At 43.7% G+C, this 14,322-nt stretch overlaps 1 protein-coding gene across 1 annotated transcript in view; it reads left to right on the top strand.

The window, feature by feature from the left end:
* The window catches only part of LOC306804679 (unconventional myosin-X-like), an 86,698-nt gene that overhangs the window by 33,053 nt on the left and 39,323 nt on the right, over positions 1–14,322 (top strand). Inside the window, exons 12-21 of the mRNA XM_079311600.1 lie at positions 2,467–2,613; positions 3,303–3,403; positions 5,240–5,306; positions 5,755–5,847; positions 8,917–8,985; positions 9,847–9,929; positions 11,448–11,556; positions 12,234–12,314; positions 13,253–13,377; positions 14,193–14,307. Of these exons, the coding sequence (XP_079167726.1) occupies positions 2,467–2,613; positions 3,303–3,403; positions 5,240–5,306; positions 5,755–5,847; positions 8,917–8,985; positions 9,847–9,929; positions 11,448–11,556; positions 12,234–12,314; positions 13,253–13,377; positions 14,193–14,307 (990 nt within the window). The remainder of the gene's footprint in view (positions 1–2,466; positions 2,614–3,302; positions 3,404–5,239; positions 5,307–5,754; positions 5,848–8,916; positions 8,986–9,846; positions 9,930–11,447; positions 11,557–12,233; positions 12,315–13,252; positions 13,378–14,192; positions 14,308–14,322) is intronic.

Below are 14,322 nucleotides of genomic sequence, written 5' to 3'. Positions count from 1 at the left end.
TGCATAGTTTGTGACCTTTCTTTGCAGTGAAATTGTGTGAAAATAATTTTTCAGCCTGTAGTCTGTGGTAGATATCCTCAGTATCCAGCACCACACTTGTACCACAGTTTTCTTCTCAGCTGTCTATTCTAAATAAGCCACATCTTTCTCTAGCAGTGCAGAAGGTTGGATCACAGTTAATACCAGAGGCACTTCATGCAGTCCCCAGCAATGGTATGCAGCTGTAGGATTTACAGTCTCCCTGAGCAGAGCTTTCCCTGATGGTATAGCTATTCCTGGTGTGTGTGTTTTGGACCCCACACTTACTGCTTCCAGCCCAGTGAAGTACCAAGGCCAAGTACAAGAAAATTGTGATGGCAAGTGGATGCTGCCATTTACCCTTCTTCACTAGATGACCCTGTTGCACTCAACACTGAGCCTGTAAAAACTATTCCTGCCTAAGCCCAGGTGCTGCACCCACCTATTCCCCCTTGTGGTGGGACAGACTGGGGATTTCTCATGATGTAATGGGCCCATTACCCATCTGAGCTTTGACATTTCAGTGGGCTGAACGGATGAGCTGGCCTAAAGGCAGGCAGAGCTGGGAGCATGAAAGGAGCCTTTGAGAATCTCATTTGAGCCATACTGTGGGGAAAGTGGCTTTGCTTACAGCTGGATGGGGAGGTCCTGTTCCTGGAAAATGTGTCCAGCTTGCTGTGTAGCCAGATACACCACAGAGGCATGGCCTTGAGGGCATTCTTAGTCCCAACCAATAAGGCAGATCATCTGATGGACAGAAGAAATGTCCAGAAAAGGCATCTGTGCCCATGCTTTGAAATGTTCTCTTCTGTGGAGAAGGGAGGTTATTCTGTGTCAACTTTGAGCTGCTGAAGAGGCAATAGTACCTAGGGAGAGAAAGGAGGAGAAGGTGAGTGTGGTTGGGTGAAAAGGAGGATCTGGCAGGCTGGGTCTCAGAAGTTTGTGAGACAATGAAAGGGACCAGAAACAGCTGGCCTGTGCCATTGGAAAGAGCTCATGTTATTTAGCTCAGGTTATTTAAGGGGGTGAGGGTGAATTTAGAAGATCTGTCATTGCTGGTCTGGCCTACTGAAGGAATTGCCCTGCTGGTGTCACAGGTGAGACAGGGGAAACAATCTGTAATCTGTTAACTGTGATTTATTTATGAAATGACAAGATTACAGCTTTCACCCTACTTGATTCTTTAATGTACTGACTCGCTCACCCCTCAGCATTACATTCTCTGGAATTCTCTAGATGTCAACTTCTTTTCCCAGTTGGGAGTTCAGACAAGTGGAGCTTGTCCAGGAGGGTTGGGCAATAGCTTGTCTGGTTTATGTTGTGCAGTTGCAGTTATCAGTCTCAGGTACTACCAGCCAAGGTGCTTGGTAATGCCCTGATATTTATCTCCATGTTTCTGATCTCCAGGATCTTTGCCCACTTCCAGCATCTTTCTTCCAGTCGTGATCTTTGCCATCTTCTCTCCTGGCTCCTTTTTCTGTCCTCTGAGATCATGTCTTCTTGTTAGGCACCTTAATTTGGCTTTCTCTTCTTTCCAGAACCTTAAACTCTGGTTTCCCATTCTAAATAGTGTATGTGCAGAAGGACAGCACATGATCAGACACCGAATCTGTGGTTCTGTCTCATGTCTTTATTAATTGAAAGACTTAAGGTGTGTCTTTTTTGTTTGTCTAAGTGTTGTCAAAATATGCAACCAGTCCATTCCTTGGGCAGCTATCAGGTAGCAGGCTTTTGCTTGAGATACCAAAAGTTTGATTTTGGATGTTCATCCACGTGCTTACATACACCCAATTATCTACTGCCTGTTAGTGATTGCAATTTAAGTTATTTTTTCCATATATGACACTTGGTTATGGTATCTGCATGGGATGTTGGGTCAACTGCAGGAAGGTTTCAAGCCATGAACTTCTGGGGCATGTGTCCTGGCTGTTGGCCTAACTGGATTCCAGTAGGATAATGGTGTTTGCAGGAATGTTTTGGAAAGGGAATCTTTGAAGGTAACTTGGTGACAGGACATTCTATTAAATCCTGCCCTACCAGTTTTTGAAAACTGAGCAGACACCCACTTGACAGCTCTATTAGGAGTACTGAACTGAGATACCTTGCCTGTCACTGCTAATGTTGGCTCAGGTGATACAAATTACTGCCCTGGGCTTAGCTGTGAGGTATTTTGTCACCTTCTCTGTCCCAGCACTTGTTCCAAAAAGTGTCACTCATTTTGTTACTTCCTTCACCCTCTCAAGTGCAGTTACCCAAAGATTATGATTTATCTGTGTACGGCCTGGCTATTTGAAAACTTGTTACAAATAAATACTGTACCCTACACGGCCAGTACAGAGGCTGAGAAACCTGAAGAGGAACAGAGGAACCTAAAGTCCCGTAGAGATTCGTGTGGCCCTTATGACTTCTAATCTCTTTGTGACTCATTTTTTCTCCCTGTATTTACAGGCAGCTGACTCCAGGGACTCCCTCTCTATGGCACTCTATTCCCAGTGTTTTTCATGGCTCATTAGCAAGATTAATACAAAGATCAAAGGCAAAGAAAACTTTAAGTCTGTGGGCATCCTGGATATCTTTGGCTTCGAGAACTTTCAGGTCAGGATTTTGTTTTTTGTGGAGTGGGTTGGTTTTGGAGATATTGATACATATTGAAAGAAACTTTGGTGGGTTTGCATCCTGATAAGGATAGCATAGAACATTCTGGAATCTCTACCCTGCCACTTTCCCTTGAAAGCAGAAAGATATATTTAGCTGCCCATTTCTGCCAGCTGTATTCATACAGGCTGATTTTTAAGGTCTGGTTTGACATACAGACCCTAAGCAGATCAGCTGTGATAGATAATAATGAATTTTTGATTTGTATGCGAACCAGATATCCAAATCCCACAGGCAGATTGTGTGTTTGCACCTGTTTTGCATTGTGTGGAGAACCCTGCATGTAATGCTTCTAACTACAGCTGATGTGGGATGTGTGTTTAACAGTCATAGAGTGACTGCTCAGATATTTCACAGAAGAGAAAGCCCAGTGACCTAACAGGAAATTTGTTTCTTCCAGTAAGATAAACATAATTGCCTTTAGCATGTTTTACTATGGATTAGATTTACTAAATTAACCTTGCATAGCTACAAAAGCTGTTCTACTGGACCTCTCCATACTGCCCTCCTTATATCCACCTGACACCACTATGTTCTCTGGCTTTACCCCAGCCCTGGCACCTTCCCTGTTGCTTGTTTTAGGGCTCAGGAACAAGAATGTAAAATTTTATAATTGTTTCTTCTTGCAGGTGAATCGTTTTGAGCAGTTCAACATTAACTATGCAAATGAGAAACTCCAGGAATATTTCAACAAACACATCTTCTCCTTGGAGCAGCTGGAGTACAACAGGTGACAAACAGTGGGAGTGGGGTCCCATTGCTTTCATGATGGTAGGAGGGAGGACATAATTCCTCCTGTGCTGCTCAGTCCCTACCACTGAAGCAGGAGAGACAGCCTGGCCTTAGTACAACCCTGACTGGTTGTCTTGCTAAGCACTGTCCATGTGCTTTGCCAGTATAAGTCACTTGTCTCCAGGAAAAAGCATTCTCCATTGTGGTGTTTAGAAACTCCAGATTTCCTTCTGTCTCTCAGCTGAATGGAAAGTTCCTGGGCTTTAACCCATTGGAGTACTTGGTCAATGGGTGTATTACTGACTTTGGTAATGATTTACCTATGGCACTGGCAGTGTAATGCAAATGGAATCTTGGTGTGTAAAAAGCAAATTCCCTAAAGACAGACAATTTATATATCTGACAGCTCTTTCTGTCCCAGAGATTCCTGTACTGTGAAAAGGACTCTTTTCCTCAGCAAGATTTACATCAGGTTATTTTCTGAGCTTGGGGCTTTCTGCACAGATTTTTCCTCTTGTGTGGGCTTCATATTGGATTGTATTTTGTGAAGTACCTGTGGTGTTCTAGAGTATTTCTGCTTCTAGAGAAGGCTACTAGACAAATACTTGAGTTGTTGCTCTGAAACAGAAGCCTTTATGTTTGTGAATGAAGGAATTGAATAGGGTCAGTGAGGGCAAATGAGACCAGCCTTGTAAAGGGAGACAGTTGAATAGGCAATTCATTGAATTCTAAAGATTACAAAATTGCAAGGCTATTTATGTGCTCACTTCTCAGGCCAGTTCCACCATTGCAGGAATCTTGTATTTAAAATGGTACCATCATGACAAGTGATTCTTTCCTGATGGTTGCATAGAAGTTTAAGTTCTGTGGCTGAACTTTGGAAGGAATAAGAGGATTTTGATATTGACTACACATCAAAAATTTTTAAGGCAATGTAGCTAAAGCTCATCTTTCACTATAAACTCTGCTTCCTCAGGCTTAGTAAGTAGATTCATGTATCTCATCTTGATGCTTTGAACTTTAAAGTATGAAGCCTGGGCTGAAGCATATGGAGGCAACAGCTCCAGTATTTTCAAAATGTTAGTCTTCACCTGAAAGGTGTCTTTATCAGAATGTCAGTAAGTAGCTTCACACATAACCTCTAGTCTTCTTTGTATTCTTAAGAGCTATTCTAGACTTCTCTGAATTCTGGAAAAAGACATTTCCTGTATTATGGGAGTATGAGAAGATGGTAAGGGATTTACAGAATGTCATGGGCGATTTTCAAAGCACATTATTGCTCTACTGCACCTACATCAGTTCCTATTCTGAAATAAGCAGGGCTACCCTGTAAGCTCCCTGCATGTCAGGCCAAAGCTTATCTCTGTAACTGTCTTCAAAACTCTCCCTGAAAACTCTCCAGTCTCTTCTCCTGGTGGTCCCGTGAACTGTGCTTCAGTCTGCTGGCAGATGTGCTTCAGCCTGCTTTCCAGACTGGTGGGTCAGCAGCTGACTCTTGAGGCTGTGTAGCAAAGTGTCCATCATCACCACTCTGTGGGCTGGTGCTCATCACTCCAGAAAGAGCACAGTCTTAAAATTCATGTGAAATTTGCTCAATTACTATAAGAAAAGCATCAGTCTAAGTCACTGGTATGGGTCTCTTATTTCCATCTCCTTCTGTTAGCAGTACAATAGCTGTCCCCTATTCTTTTTCCTCAGCCAAGGTAAAGCCTAATTCCTGCAAATAACTTGAGTCCTGGGACAGCTGCCAGGCTCAGTTACTTCTGCTCTCCTACACCCCAGGACACTGGATCTTGCATTTCACAATTTTGTTCTGTTTGCTCTTGACTGTCAGGGAAGGGATAAACTGGGAAGCCATTGACTGGATGGATAATGCAGAGTGCCTGGACCTTATTGAGAAGGTAAGCAGTTACCTGTGGCAGTCTCTAGGGATCAGTGGGGACTGCTCATTGAGATTTTCCCTGGCATTTCCTGGTTTTAAAAGTAGATAGTTAGATCCTCTTCCCATAGTGACCTGGCAAAAGTATGAGCTGTTCTACCCATAGTCCCAGCTCAAGAAAGAAGATCTTGGTTTATTGTTGAGACCAAGTTTAGGAAGGGTGTCATAGTTTTATACAGGGATTAGCATTCAAGTAAAACCTTAATGTAAGTTTTCTATAAATAATCTCCACTTATGTTCTGCTTGCTGAATGCATTAACTGTCCAGAATTCTGCTTTCAGTTTGAGTTTTGCTGGGTATAACTCAAGGGTTATTGCTCAATGGTCTGTTCAGATCTCCAGTTCTTGGCTTGGTGCTGTGTAGTTAAAGCTTTTGCTGACTGTAAAAGCCTGTCTCTTGTTTGGCTGTAGAAACTCGGTCTACTGGCTTTGGTGAATGAAGAGAGTCGATTCCCCAAAGGCACAGACAACACCCTTCTGGAAAAACTTCACAGCCAGCATATGGTAAGTAAGAAAATAACCTGGCAGGCAAATGATCAGTATGTTAGCCCCATCAGCATTTCAAAACCTAAAGTGAAGGTTTTGTTGATGTAAAATATGTGCTTTGTGCAGGAAATTTAAAACGCCTTAGGCCCGACCCTGCCAGTGTTTAATGGGCTGCACTGAACAACAGCAATATGTAAAGCAACCTGAGCATGGTCTCCTGTGCACACTGGAGCAGAGGGGGTGTGCACTGCACAGGCTGCAGGCAGAGGAGGTTTGAATTTGCAGCAGGGGCTGGGTCAGGTTCTGCTGCTCCGCCACGGGACAGGCGGCAGCGCCCCCGGCGCAGGATGTGCTGCACAGTGTGGGTCCCTCCTGCCAGCTGACCCACTGCAGCCTGCTCCAGAGCATGCCAAATCTGTCTCCTGGGGCTGGGGATGGCTTTTGTCTCATGACTTTCAATGAAAGCTCTCTTATTGTTCCTAATTAATTAAATTCTTTCATCCTCTTTCTTGCGTTCTGGACACAGTAGTGGAACGGCTTTTGCATGCAGGTCAGAAAGTTGTCCTGGGGACACAGAAACCCCACTGAGATCACTCAGCAATCCCTTACCATGTCTGCTACAGCCAACACTTTGTTCTAAATAGTAAATAGACTGAAAACAAAGCAAATTAAAGCCTGTAGCATGGACTTACGGAATAATTAACTACTTTAGCAAGAACATTGTCAACAAATACATTTTCTAATCTCTAATTCAGGCCTCATCCAAGCCTTAAAACATACAAATCTGTATCCTTTATCTGAATTTTTTAAAATTGGCATAGATGCAGATATTCTCATTTTTCATATTTGCATTGTAACTCTGTTAGTAATACTCATGACTTCAAGTTATAAGCAATAGCAATCACTTTTGGTTGGCTACTTACAGCTTTGAGGAAAAAATTATTTTCTTTAGGCTTAATTCAAGGCCTTAAATTTAGTCTGCTGTGGCTTTGCCTTGTCTCATAGATCAAGAAATGTGTGAATGCCTGATTTACCTTCTTTTTTAAAATTTGTTGTTGGTATTTCTTAATATAGAACTAATGCATATTTTTAATGTATCACTTGTTATGAAGTTTCTTTCTCAAATGTCCCAAGCTCTTCAGTTTGTCTCCAAATGGAGACATTTCAAAGCTCCTCTTTCTGCTGTTCGTTTCTGAATTTGTCTACATATTTTTTTCTCTATTCTTTTCTGAGATAAATAATCAGACCAGAATGCAGTTCCCTTGGTAAGAAGGTACCTGTGGTTTATTGTACAGCAGCATGAGACTGCCAGTATTATTTTGCATTCCTTTATGCCCCACTACATTTTGGTTGCCATTTTTGGTGATTTCTGTGCATTGAGTAGCCTTTTCATTAAGCTGTTCATAGTGTCACCTCTGTCTGCTTTGAGGCAATAGCAGTTAATGTGGAGCCCTGGGAAGCTTGCAAGAGATGGAAGAGGCTGAGTTATAATTGCAGAGAGGAGCAGTGGAGAGTGCTCTAGGATTTGCATTTGCTGAAGGCAAAAGCGTTTTTTATCCCAGCTAAAGTCTCTAGTGCTGGCTGGAAGAGCATTGGAAGACATCCAGCCAGCATTGCTGGGAAGCCTGATGAGAACAAACCCTCTTCTCTGTATTTTCTGTGGAATGCTGTAGTCTTAAGGAGGAAAAGCATAAAGCTGGGATTTAAGAGAATATGACCTCTGAAAAAATTGGAGAGAGGAGCAATAGGAAAGATAGCAGAAGGAACCAAAATCTTGTAAGCATGGGTGAAATATAAGGGCTTGGTAGAGAGGGAGAGGAGAACAGGATGCCAATGCACATGAGAGATTCAGTAGCAGTCATGTTTGGAGTGGAAGTTTGTGGCTGGAAAAAGATGACTGTGTGGAGGGAAGGGAAGAACAACAAAATGGGATCAATGTGAAAAGAAAAAAAAAGTGAAAAAAATTTTAGTAGCACTAACAAATTATCAGCATCAGAAGCTGTCCACCTGCTAAATACTGCTAAAAGATCTTGAAGATGAAAGAGCTAAATTACATACAGCATTGTGCAATGTTACTTAAAATTTTCTTAGTACTTCTGTCTGAGAAGGTGGGGAATTATATTAATTTTTAGAAAGTATTGTAGGAAACTGTAGGCCTATAGTTCTGATTTCACAGTTGTGTAATTCCCAGAATGTAAGTGGCCTCAATGACAGGGGGCTGTGGGACACTGTCTCCCACAAGCACTGGGGCTTTCTGCTGACTCACAGGGCAAGGCTGCTCTGACAGGGGCCTCATGAGACTGATTGTGCTGTAAAGTGAAAATGAAAATGAAAAGCAGTGTAGAAAAATGTGAAATGCTGTGCCTGAAGGACAGCAGTCCCAATTTCACCTTTGAAATGATGGCCCCTGAACTGACTGCTTCTCTTCAGGAGTGAGACCCAAACAGAGGCTGTGATGCAGTTCCACAGAAACTCCAGCACAGGGCTCAGCAGTAATAAAAATCTCCAAAAAATCTCATTGGTCTAGAGCAGTGTGGCTGCTCTTAAATAGTTAAAATGGTTTTCACAGAACAGAGAAAGGAGGGGGAAATGAGAGAGGAAAAAGAGAAATGGAAACTGAATATTGAATATAGGGGAAGAGAGGTGCAAGGAAAGAAAAAATATAGAGGAAGACAGGAAATTGGTATGTTATTTCCTTTGATGAAGAAAAGGTGTGGAGGTGTTTTGCAAAGCTGCCATTTTCCCTGCATCCTGATCCTGTGTCCTGCACCACATGGTTTGTGTGGAGCTCAGTCTCCTCCGGTGTCAGACACACAAGAATTAACATTTCATCCATGGCATGCCCCCGCAGCCTTGATTCTGCAAGCCCTTGCTCACATGAGAAATGCCTTGAAGGGCTGGATATTTCCATCTTAAATTTGAGTAACATGTTTGCAATGTAGCTGCAGGTAGCTGCAGCAGATGTGGTCGGGCTCTGCAAGAGCAAAGGTCCTTGCCCATCCCAGCCTTGTCATAGTCATGGCAGAGTTCCTGACTAATTATTCTTATACCAGCATTATAAGACAGCTTCTTTTTCTTTCATTTCAGAGCAACCCCTACTATGTGAAGCCTCGGGTGACAGACCATCAGTTTGGCATAAGGCATTATGCAGGGGAGGTGGGTGTTCATGATGTGTTTGTGAGATGCTTGGTATATTCTGGACTTGAGGTCCTCAATTCTGGATTCCAAAAACCAGGAATGTCTCTGAGCTCTGTGTTTCCACACAGTTAATGTCCTGTACCAGAGCACAAGGAGTGTGATGGACATAAAATAGCATGTCACTCTCCAGTACTGTATTTTCCAGCTTGGATGTTTGAGTTTCTCAGGTATTTTTGTTTAAGGGATAAACTCCTTACTTCTGTTATTCATGTTGTCTTTTCTTGGGCATTCACAAACAAACAAAACTCAAAGGAAAAGTCCCCAGGAAAATTTGTCTTTTTAGCAAGAGGAAAGGCTGAATACCTGTTGCAAAAAGGAAAAGGTTCCCGAGCCTTGAAGGTTAAATGTTGTTCTTTGTTGTGAAGGGATATGAAGCAGATGAAGGTGTGTCAAGGGAGGACACCTGCACATTAAAGAAGGGCTAACCTCCTCCCAGAATATTCTGCTGAGCACTTGTGGTTGGGAGGTTGGGGCACTGGGTGGCCATTCTCCTCACTCTCCTGAAGTGATTAGAGTACCTCACACCTTGCAGAGGGTTTCCACACAGACCCTCTCCTGCCAGGCAAATCTCTGCAGCTGTTTCACTTGGCTCTTGTTTTTGGGAGGTTTTTTTTGTGTTTTTTAATTGATGGCTAAAAGCCACTTTCTTGCCAGTAACTGCAGAACTCTGTAGCTCTTTGACCCCAGAAATTCAGATCTTGGCACATGCCTGCAGTGTAACTGTGCAGCTCTGCTGGAGGCCTTGTACACTGGCATGTAGATGTGGAAGGACTTAATGATGTGTATGGCACTGCTCTAGTGGCTGTGACTGTGTTGCAGGTGCTGTATGATGTGAGAGGCTTTCTGGAGAAGAACAGAGACACCTTTCGTGATGACATTTTAAACATGCTGAAAGACAGCAGGTATGCTTGTCAGGAGCCACATCTGCTGGGCAGAACTGAGCCACATTCATGTAACCACACCAAGGAAAGCAGTTGCTTTTGCCAGGGCATCAGGCATCATTCTTAATCATTCTTCTCTTTGTGCTGAAGTGTCCTGATGGAAGAAGGGAGAGCTGGAGAAGTCAGATGAGGCACAGATTTAATCAGGACTCATATTGACCTAGTTTTAAAAAGAGCTTTAACAGCATGACAGACGTCCCTCCAGGCAATTTGTTCTTTTCCCCTCCTCCTTTCCATTTCCCCTTTCCCCTTCCCTTCCCCCTTTCCTTTTCCTTTTTTCCTCTTACCTCCCTATACCAACAATGCAAAGATTTCCCTGAATGAGTCAGTGCTGTTTGCCATGCTGTCAATTGCCAGCCTTTGTACAGAGGCTGCTTGTTTTCCAGGCTGCTTGTTAGTGGAAATCATCTTATCCTGAGCCAGACTGAGCTGCTGCTGTGGGACTGGGCATGGACCCTAATGTTATATCCCAGAGCTGCAACATGGCCTTAGAGGAATGAGCTGATTTTGATCTTGGGCAAGATCTGGGAGACAGAAGTAGGGCCTAGTAGGAGGGAGGTGTTTAATAACAGAGGATCCTATGAGGCTGTGAGCAGCAGCTCTACCATGTGCCTCTTACCACAGTCTGTGTATTGCCTTTGGGCTCCAGCCTGATGAGTGTTTCAGAACTGCATCTTCTCTGAAGCTGCTGCAGAGTGTACACTGAGAAGCTTTGAAATAACCTGAGGGAGCTGAGACTATGAGCTGCTCATAGTTGTCTTACTTGGACAGTTGCATCTGGGGAACATTTTACACAAGGCTTGAGGCCAGAATTGTGGTTGTTATTGTCCAGCATAATGGAAGGACTCAGACTTTTTCAACATGCCAGAAGGGAAGTTGGACCAGAAGCAGCCATAACAATAAACTGGCACAAGCAGCTCTGAAGAGCTTTGTGCAGCTTCCTAAGTGCCAGCACCAATGTCTCAGGAGTGGCAAAATGGTGGAAGATTCCCTAGAACTGACCTACATGGAGGGTAGCTCTAGAACTCCTCTGGCCACAGAAGAGCTGGGCTTCCAATTTTGTGATCATGTCATTGAGGGTAATCATGAGAGCTAGTTTGGGAGGCATGACACCAGTCCAGCTGCCATACCTTCAAGGTAGTTTGCCTGGGGGCACATGCTTGCTCAAGGGAGGTGTCCTAGACAGTGCAGAATGGAGATTTTCCTTTATGTAATATCCTGCTTGGAAGTGTGAGATGAGGCTTCTGGCTTTGCAGCTGAGTGTGGCATACAGGGCAGAGCACAGGATCTGGGCAGCCACATGGGAAGAATTAATTTCCTCACTGAAGTGCCCAGCTGAACTGCTTCTTGCACCACTCTGGCACAGCAGGTATAAAAATGAGGTGTTTCACAATGGGACAAGGCAGCTGACAATAAGAACCATCTTCTCACAGGTGGTGGGTGTCTTGCATCTTCTTGAATTCTTTTCTTCTCCCTTAGGCTGGACTTCATCTATGACCTTTTTGAGAGAGTCTGCAGTCGCTGCAGTGAAGAGACACTGAAGATGGGCACCCAGAGGCGCAGACCGACTGTCAGCTCCCAGTTCAGGGTATGGTGTTTTCCAAGAGAGCAGCAGGCTGCTGGGGAGGAGCAGATGGGTAAAGCAAAGCCTGCAGCCAAGAGGAGTCATTCATCCTTGTTTTGTGTCCAGCACTGAAAATGTGCAGGAATGTTGCAGTGCTAAAAAAAGACAGTGCCACTGCCCCAAGGATTTCTGTTTGGTATAAAATGTGAGATGATAAGACTGAGCAGGGTGGCAGAGGAAGAGACTTAAGTATGTGAAGTTCTTGAGGTTCTTTGATCTTTCATATTGGTTGGGTGTTTCAGCTAAGTGTATGTGTCCTTTTACAGGTATAGTGACAATTCTAACAAAACCTTATTAGGAGGACCTTGCAAGTGTGAATCTCACACACTTAGATTGTCTGCAGACCTTCTGTTCATTTCACTGTTTTGTTTTCCTGTATTTAAAGTTTGAGAGACTTGTAAAATTAACTCTCAAAAGCTATACAGCTCCAAGACCAAGGATGGCCCTATAAATAGTCTTAAGAGCAAACCATGTGGGTATGTTTTGGACAGGAAGGAATCTCATGGGTTATTGAAATTATGGTAGGCAGAGTCAAAGGACATTAGGAATGGGAGGGCTGCATGAAGACCTTATTGCATCAAATGTAGCCCCTTTCCCTTCTGTAGTGACTGATCCATTGGGTCTCTCTTGCTGTTCTTTAGGATTCTCTCCACTCCCTGATGGCCACGCTCAGTACTTCCAACCCATTTTTCATCCGCTGCATCAAACCAAACACAGAAAAGGTAAGTCTGTCTCCCAGCCATATGTGTGCTTGTGACACAGCCTGCATGGGCATGCCCTTGCACAAATGCCTAACAGGTGCCTCAAACTGAGGGTAAGAGCAGTTCCTCCCTGCCTTCCTTTTTTTATTCTAGTTATTTTACAGTTGAGAAAAAACACATCCTCCTCTTGGTAATCAGATGGAAAGACTGCATGCTGAATATGAGATCATAGAGACATTCCCACCTCTTCCAGTGCTCATGAAGCCTGGAGGATTAACCAGGCTTGTGCAGGGTCCAGAGTTGTGGTAGAAGCAGCAATCACTCCTGTTCATAGTGCCTGTAGAGAAATCAGTTGTGGAATGAAGGGTTTGCTAGTAGGCACAGTCTCCTGCAAATCCCTGGCTCCGAAGCAGTGGAGGTGGACACATCCTCATGAGCAAGTCACAGTGCTTAGGGACAGGCTGGCTCTCACTTGTGCTGTGAGCTGTGACAGGAGGATGTGCTGCTAACTAGATTGGGTGGGGAGCCCTGAACTGATCCTTTTCTTCATGTGTTTTGAAACCATGAATGATATGGCAGAAGACAGGCAGCTTAGGGGATTTGTGCCAGAAAAGAATTCTGTAGTTTGCCACCAGTTTAACTGAAAAAAGAGACTGCAAAGAGAACTGAGTCAGGGTTCTACACTCTATAGGTGTTCAGACATTGTATCTTTGCTTTCTTACCATAGCTGGACTGTGAGTGCAGTCTGCAAACTGTTTTTTTTTTCTTCCAGAATCAGCCCAATTCCCTTTTGTCCCTTATTCTACACTATGCAATCTTGTGAGCTTGCTTGTCCCTTCACCCACCTTCCCCTTTTTCACCTGGCATGCCCACACACGCAGGGCTGGCTTTGTGCATTGAGCAGACATCCAGCCTGTGACCCCCTCTCTGACTGGGTTTGGTTCTGGGTCGTTGCTCAGGCTCCAAACCTCTTCAGTCCCGACGTGGTGCTGAAGCAGCTCCGCTACTCGGGGATGCTGGAGACAGTGAAGGTTCGGAGAGCAGGGTTCCCTGTACGCCGCCTCTTCCAGGACTTCCTCAGCAGGTAATTGCTGACATTGTATTGCATGCTGGAACAGCCCCAGAGTATGGAATTCCATACGACTCTTCCCTCTTTAACTGCTTCTTCTGGTGTGGATCATCTGTGGGATGTTTTTCTAACCATGGTTTTAGTGCTCATATCATAGACTGATCTGGGAGGCCTTTTGGAGACTTGCCTTTAGGCTAAAAGTCAGATGGAAAAATAGCCAGATGGTCTTTGGTCTTTTTTTCTTTGTCTTTTTTTTTTTTTTCCCTTGGTAGCTTTGCCACAGATTTGCTAGTGTGATGCTGTGAAACCCAGCTGGACATAATATGTAAAAGGAAAATACCATGCTTAAAACCTTTAGGCAGCTGAAGAAAATTCTAATGGACAGTATAGTTGATGATTAATATTGGAAGGAGTGATTATTTCTTATAGTAAACTACATCAAAAGGATTTTTTGAAGTTTAAGGCTAGAAGGGACACTGAACATTGCTTCCTTTGTCTCTTGGAGCACTAAATGCCACCCCTATACTGAACAAAATAACTTGTGTCTGATGAAAGCACATGTTTCAAACAGACAGTTGTTCTTTACTGAAAAATGCTGTTGAGTTTATATTCTTTTTGGGGAGATTGCAACAATAATTGCCAGTGTGGTAGGAACAGATAAAACTTGGGGGATGGAAATTTCCAAATTGGAAGGCAAACATGAAGAAGGGAGGTCTCAGAGGAAGAAGAACTAACGGGAGCAGGATAATTAGAGTTAAAAGATTGGGAAGAGAGAGGGAGGAGGCAGTTAATGTCATCCATAATCTGATGAAATTCTGTTTTGTTCTTAGGTACAAGATGCTTGTGAAGGGTCCAAGCCCCTCAGATAACAGCAAAGCTGTATGTGCAGGTTTTCTGCAGACCTATGACAGCAGCAAGAAAGAATGGCAGCTGGGTAAAACCAAGGTACTCCATCGGTGT

This window comes from Erithacus rubecula, assembly GCF_903797595.1.
Source record: "Erithacus rubecula genome assembly, chromosome: 8".
Lineage (NCBI taxonomy): Eukaryota > Metazoa > Chordata > Aves > Passeriformes > Muscicapidae > Erithacus > Erithacus rubecula.
Note: the sequence above shows the minus strand (reverse complement) of the source record. Positions and strands in the feature narration are given on the sequence as shown.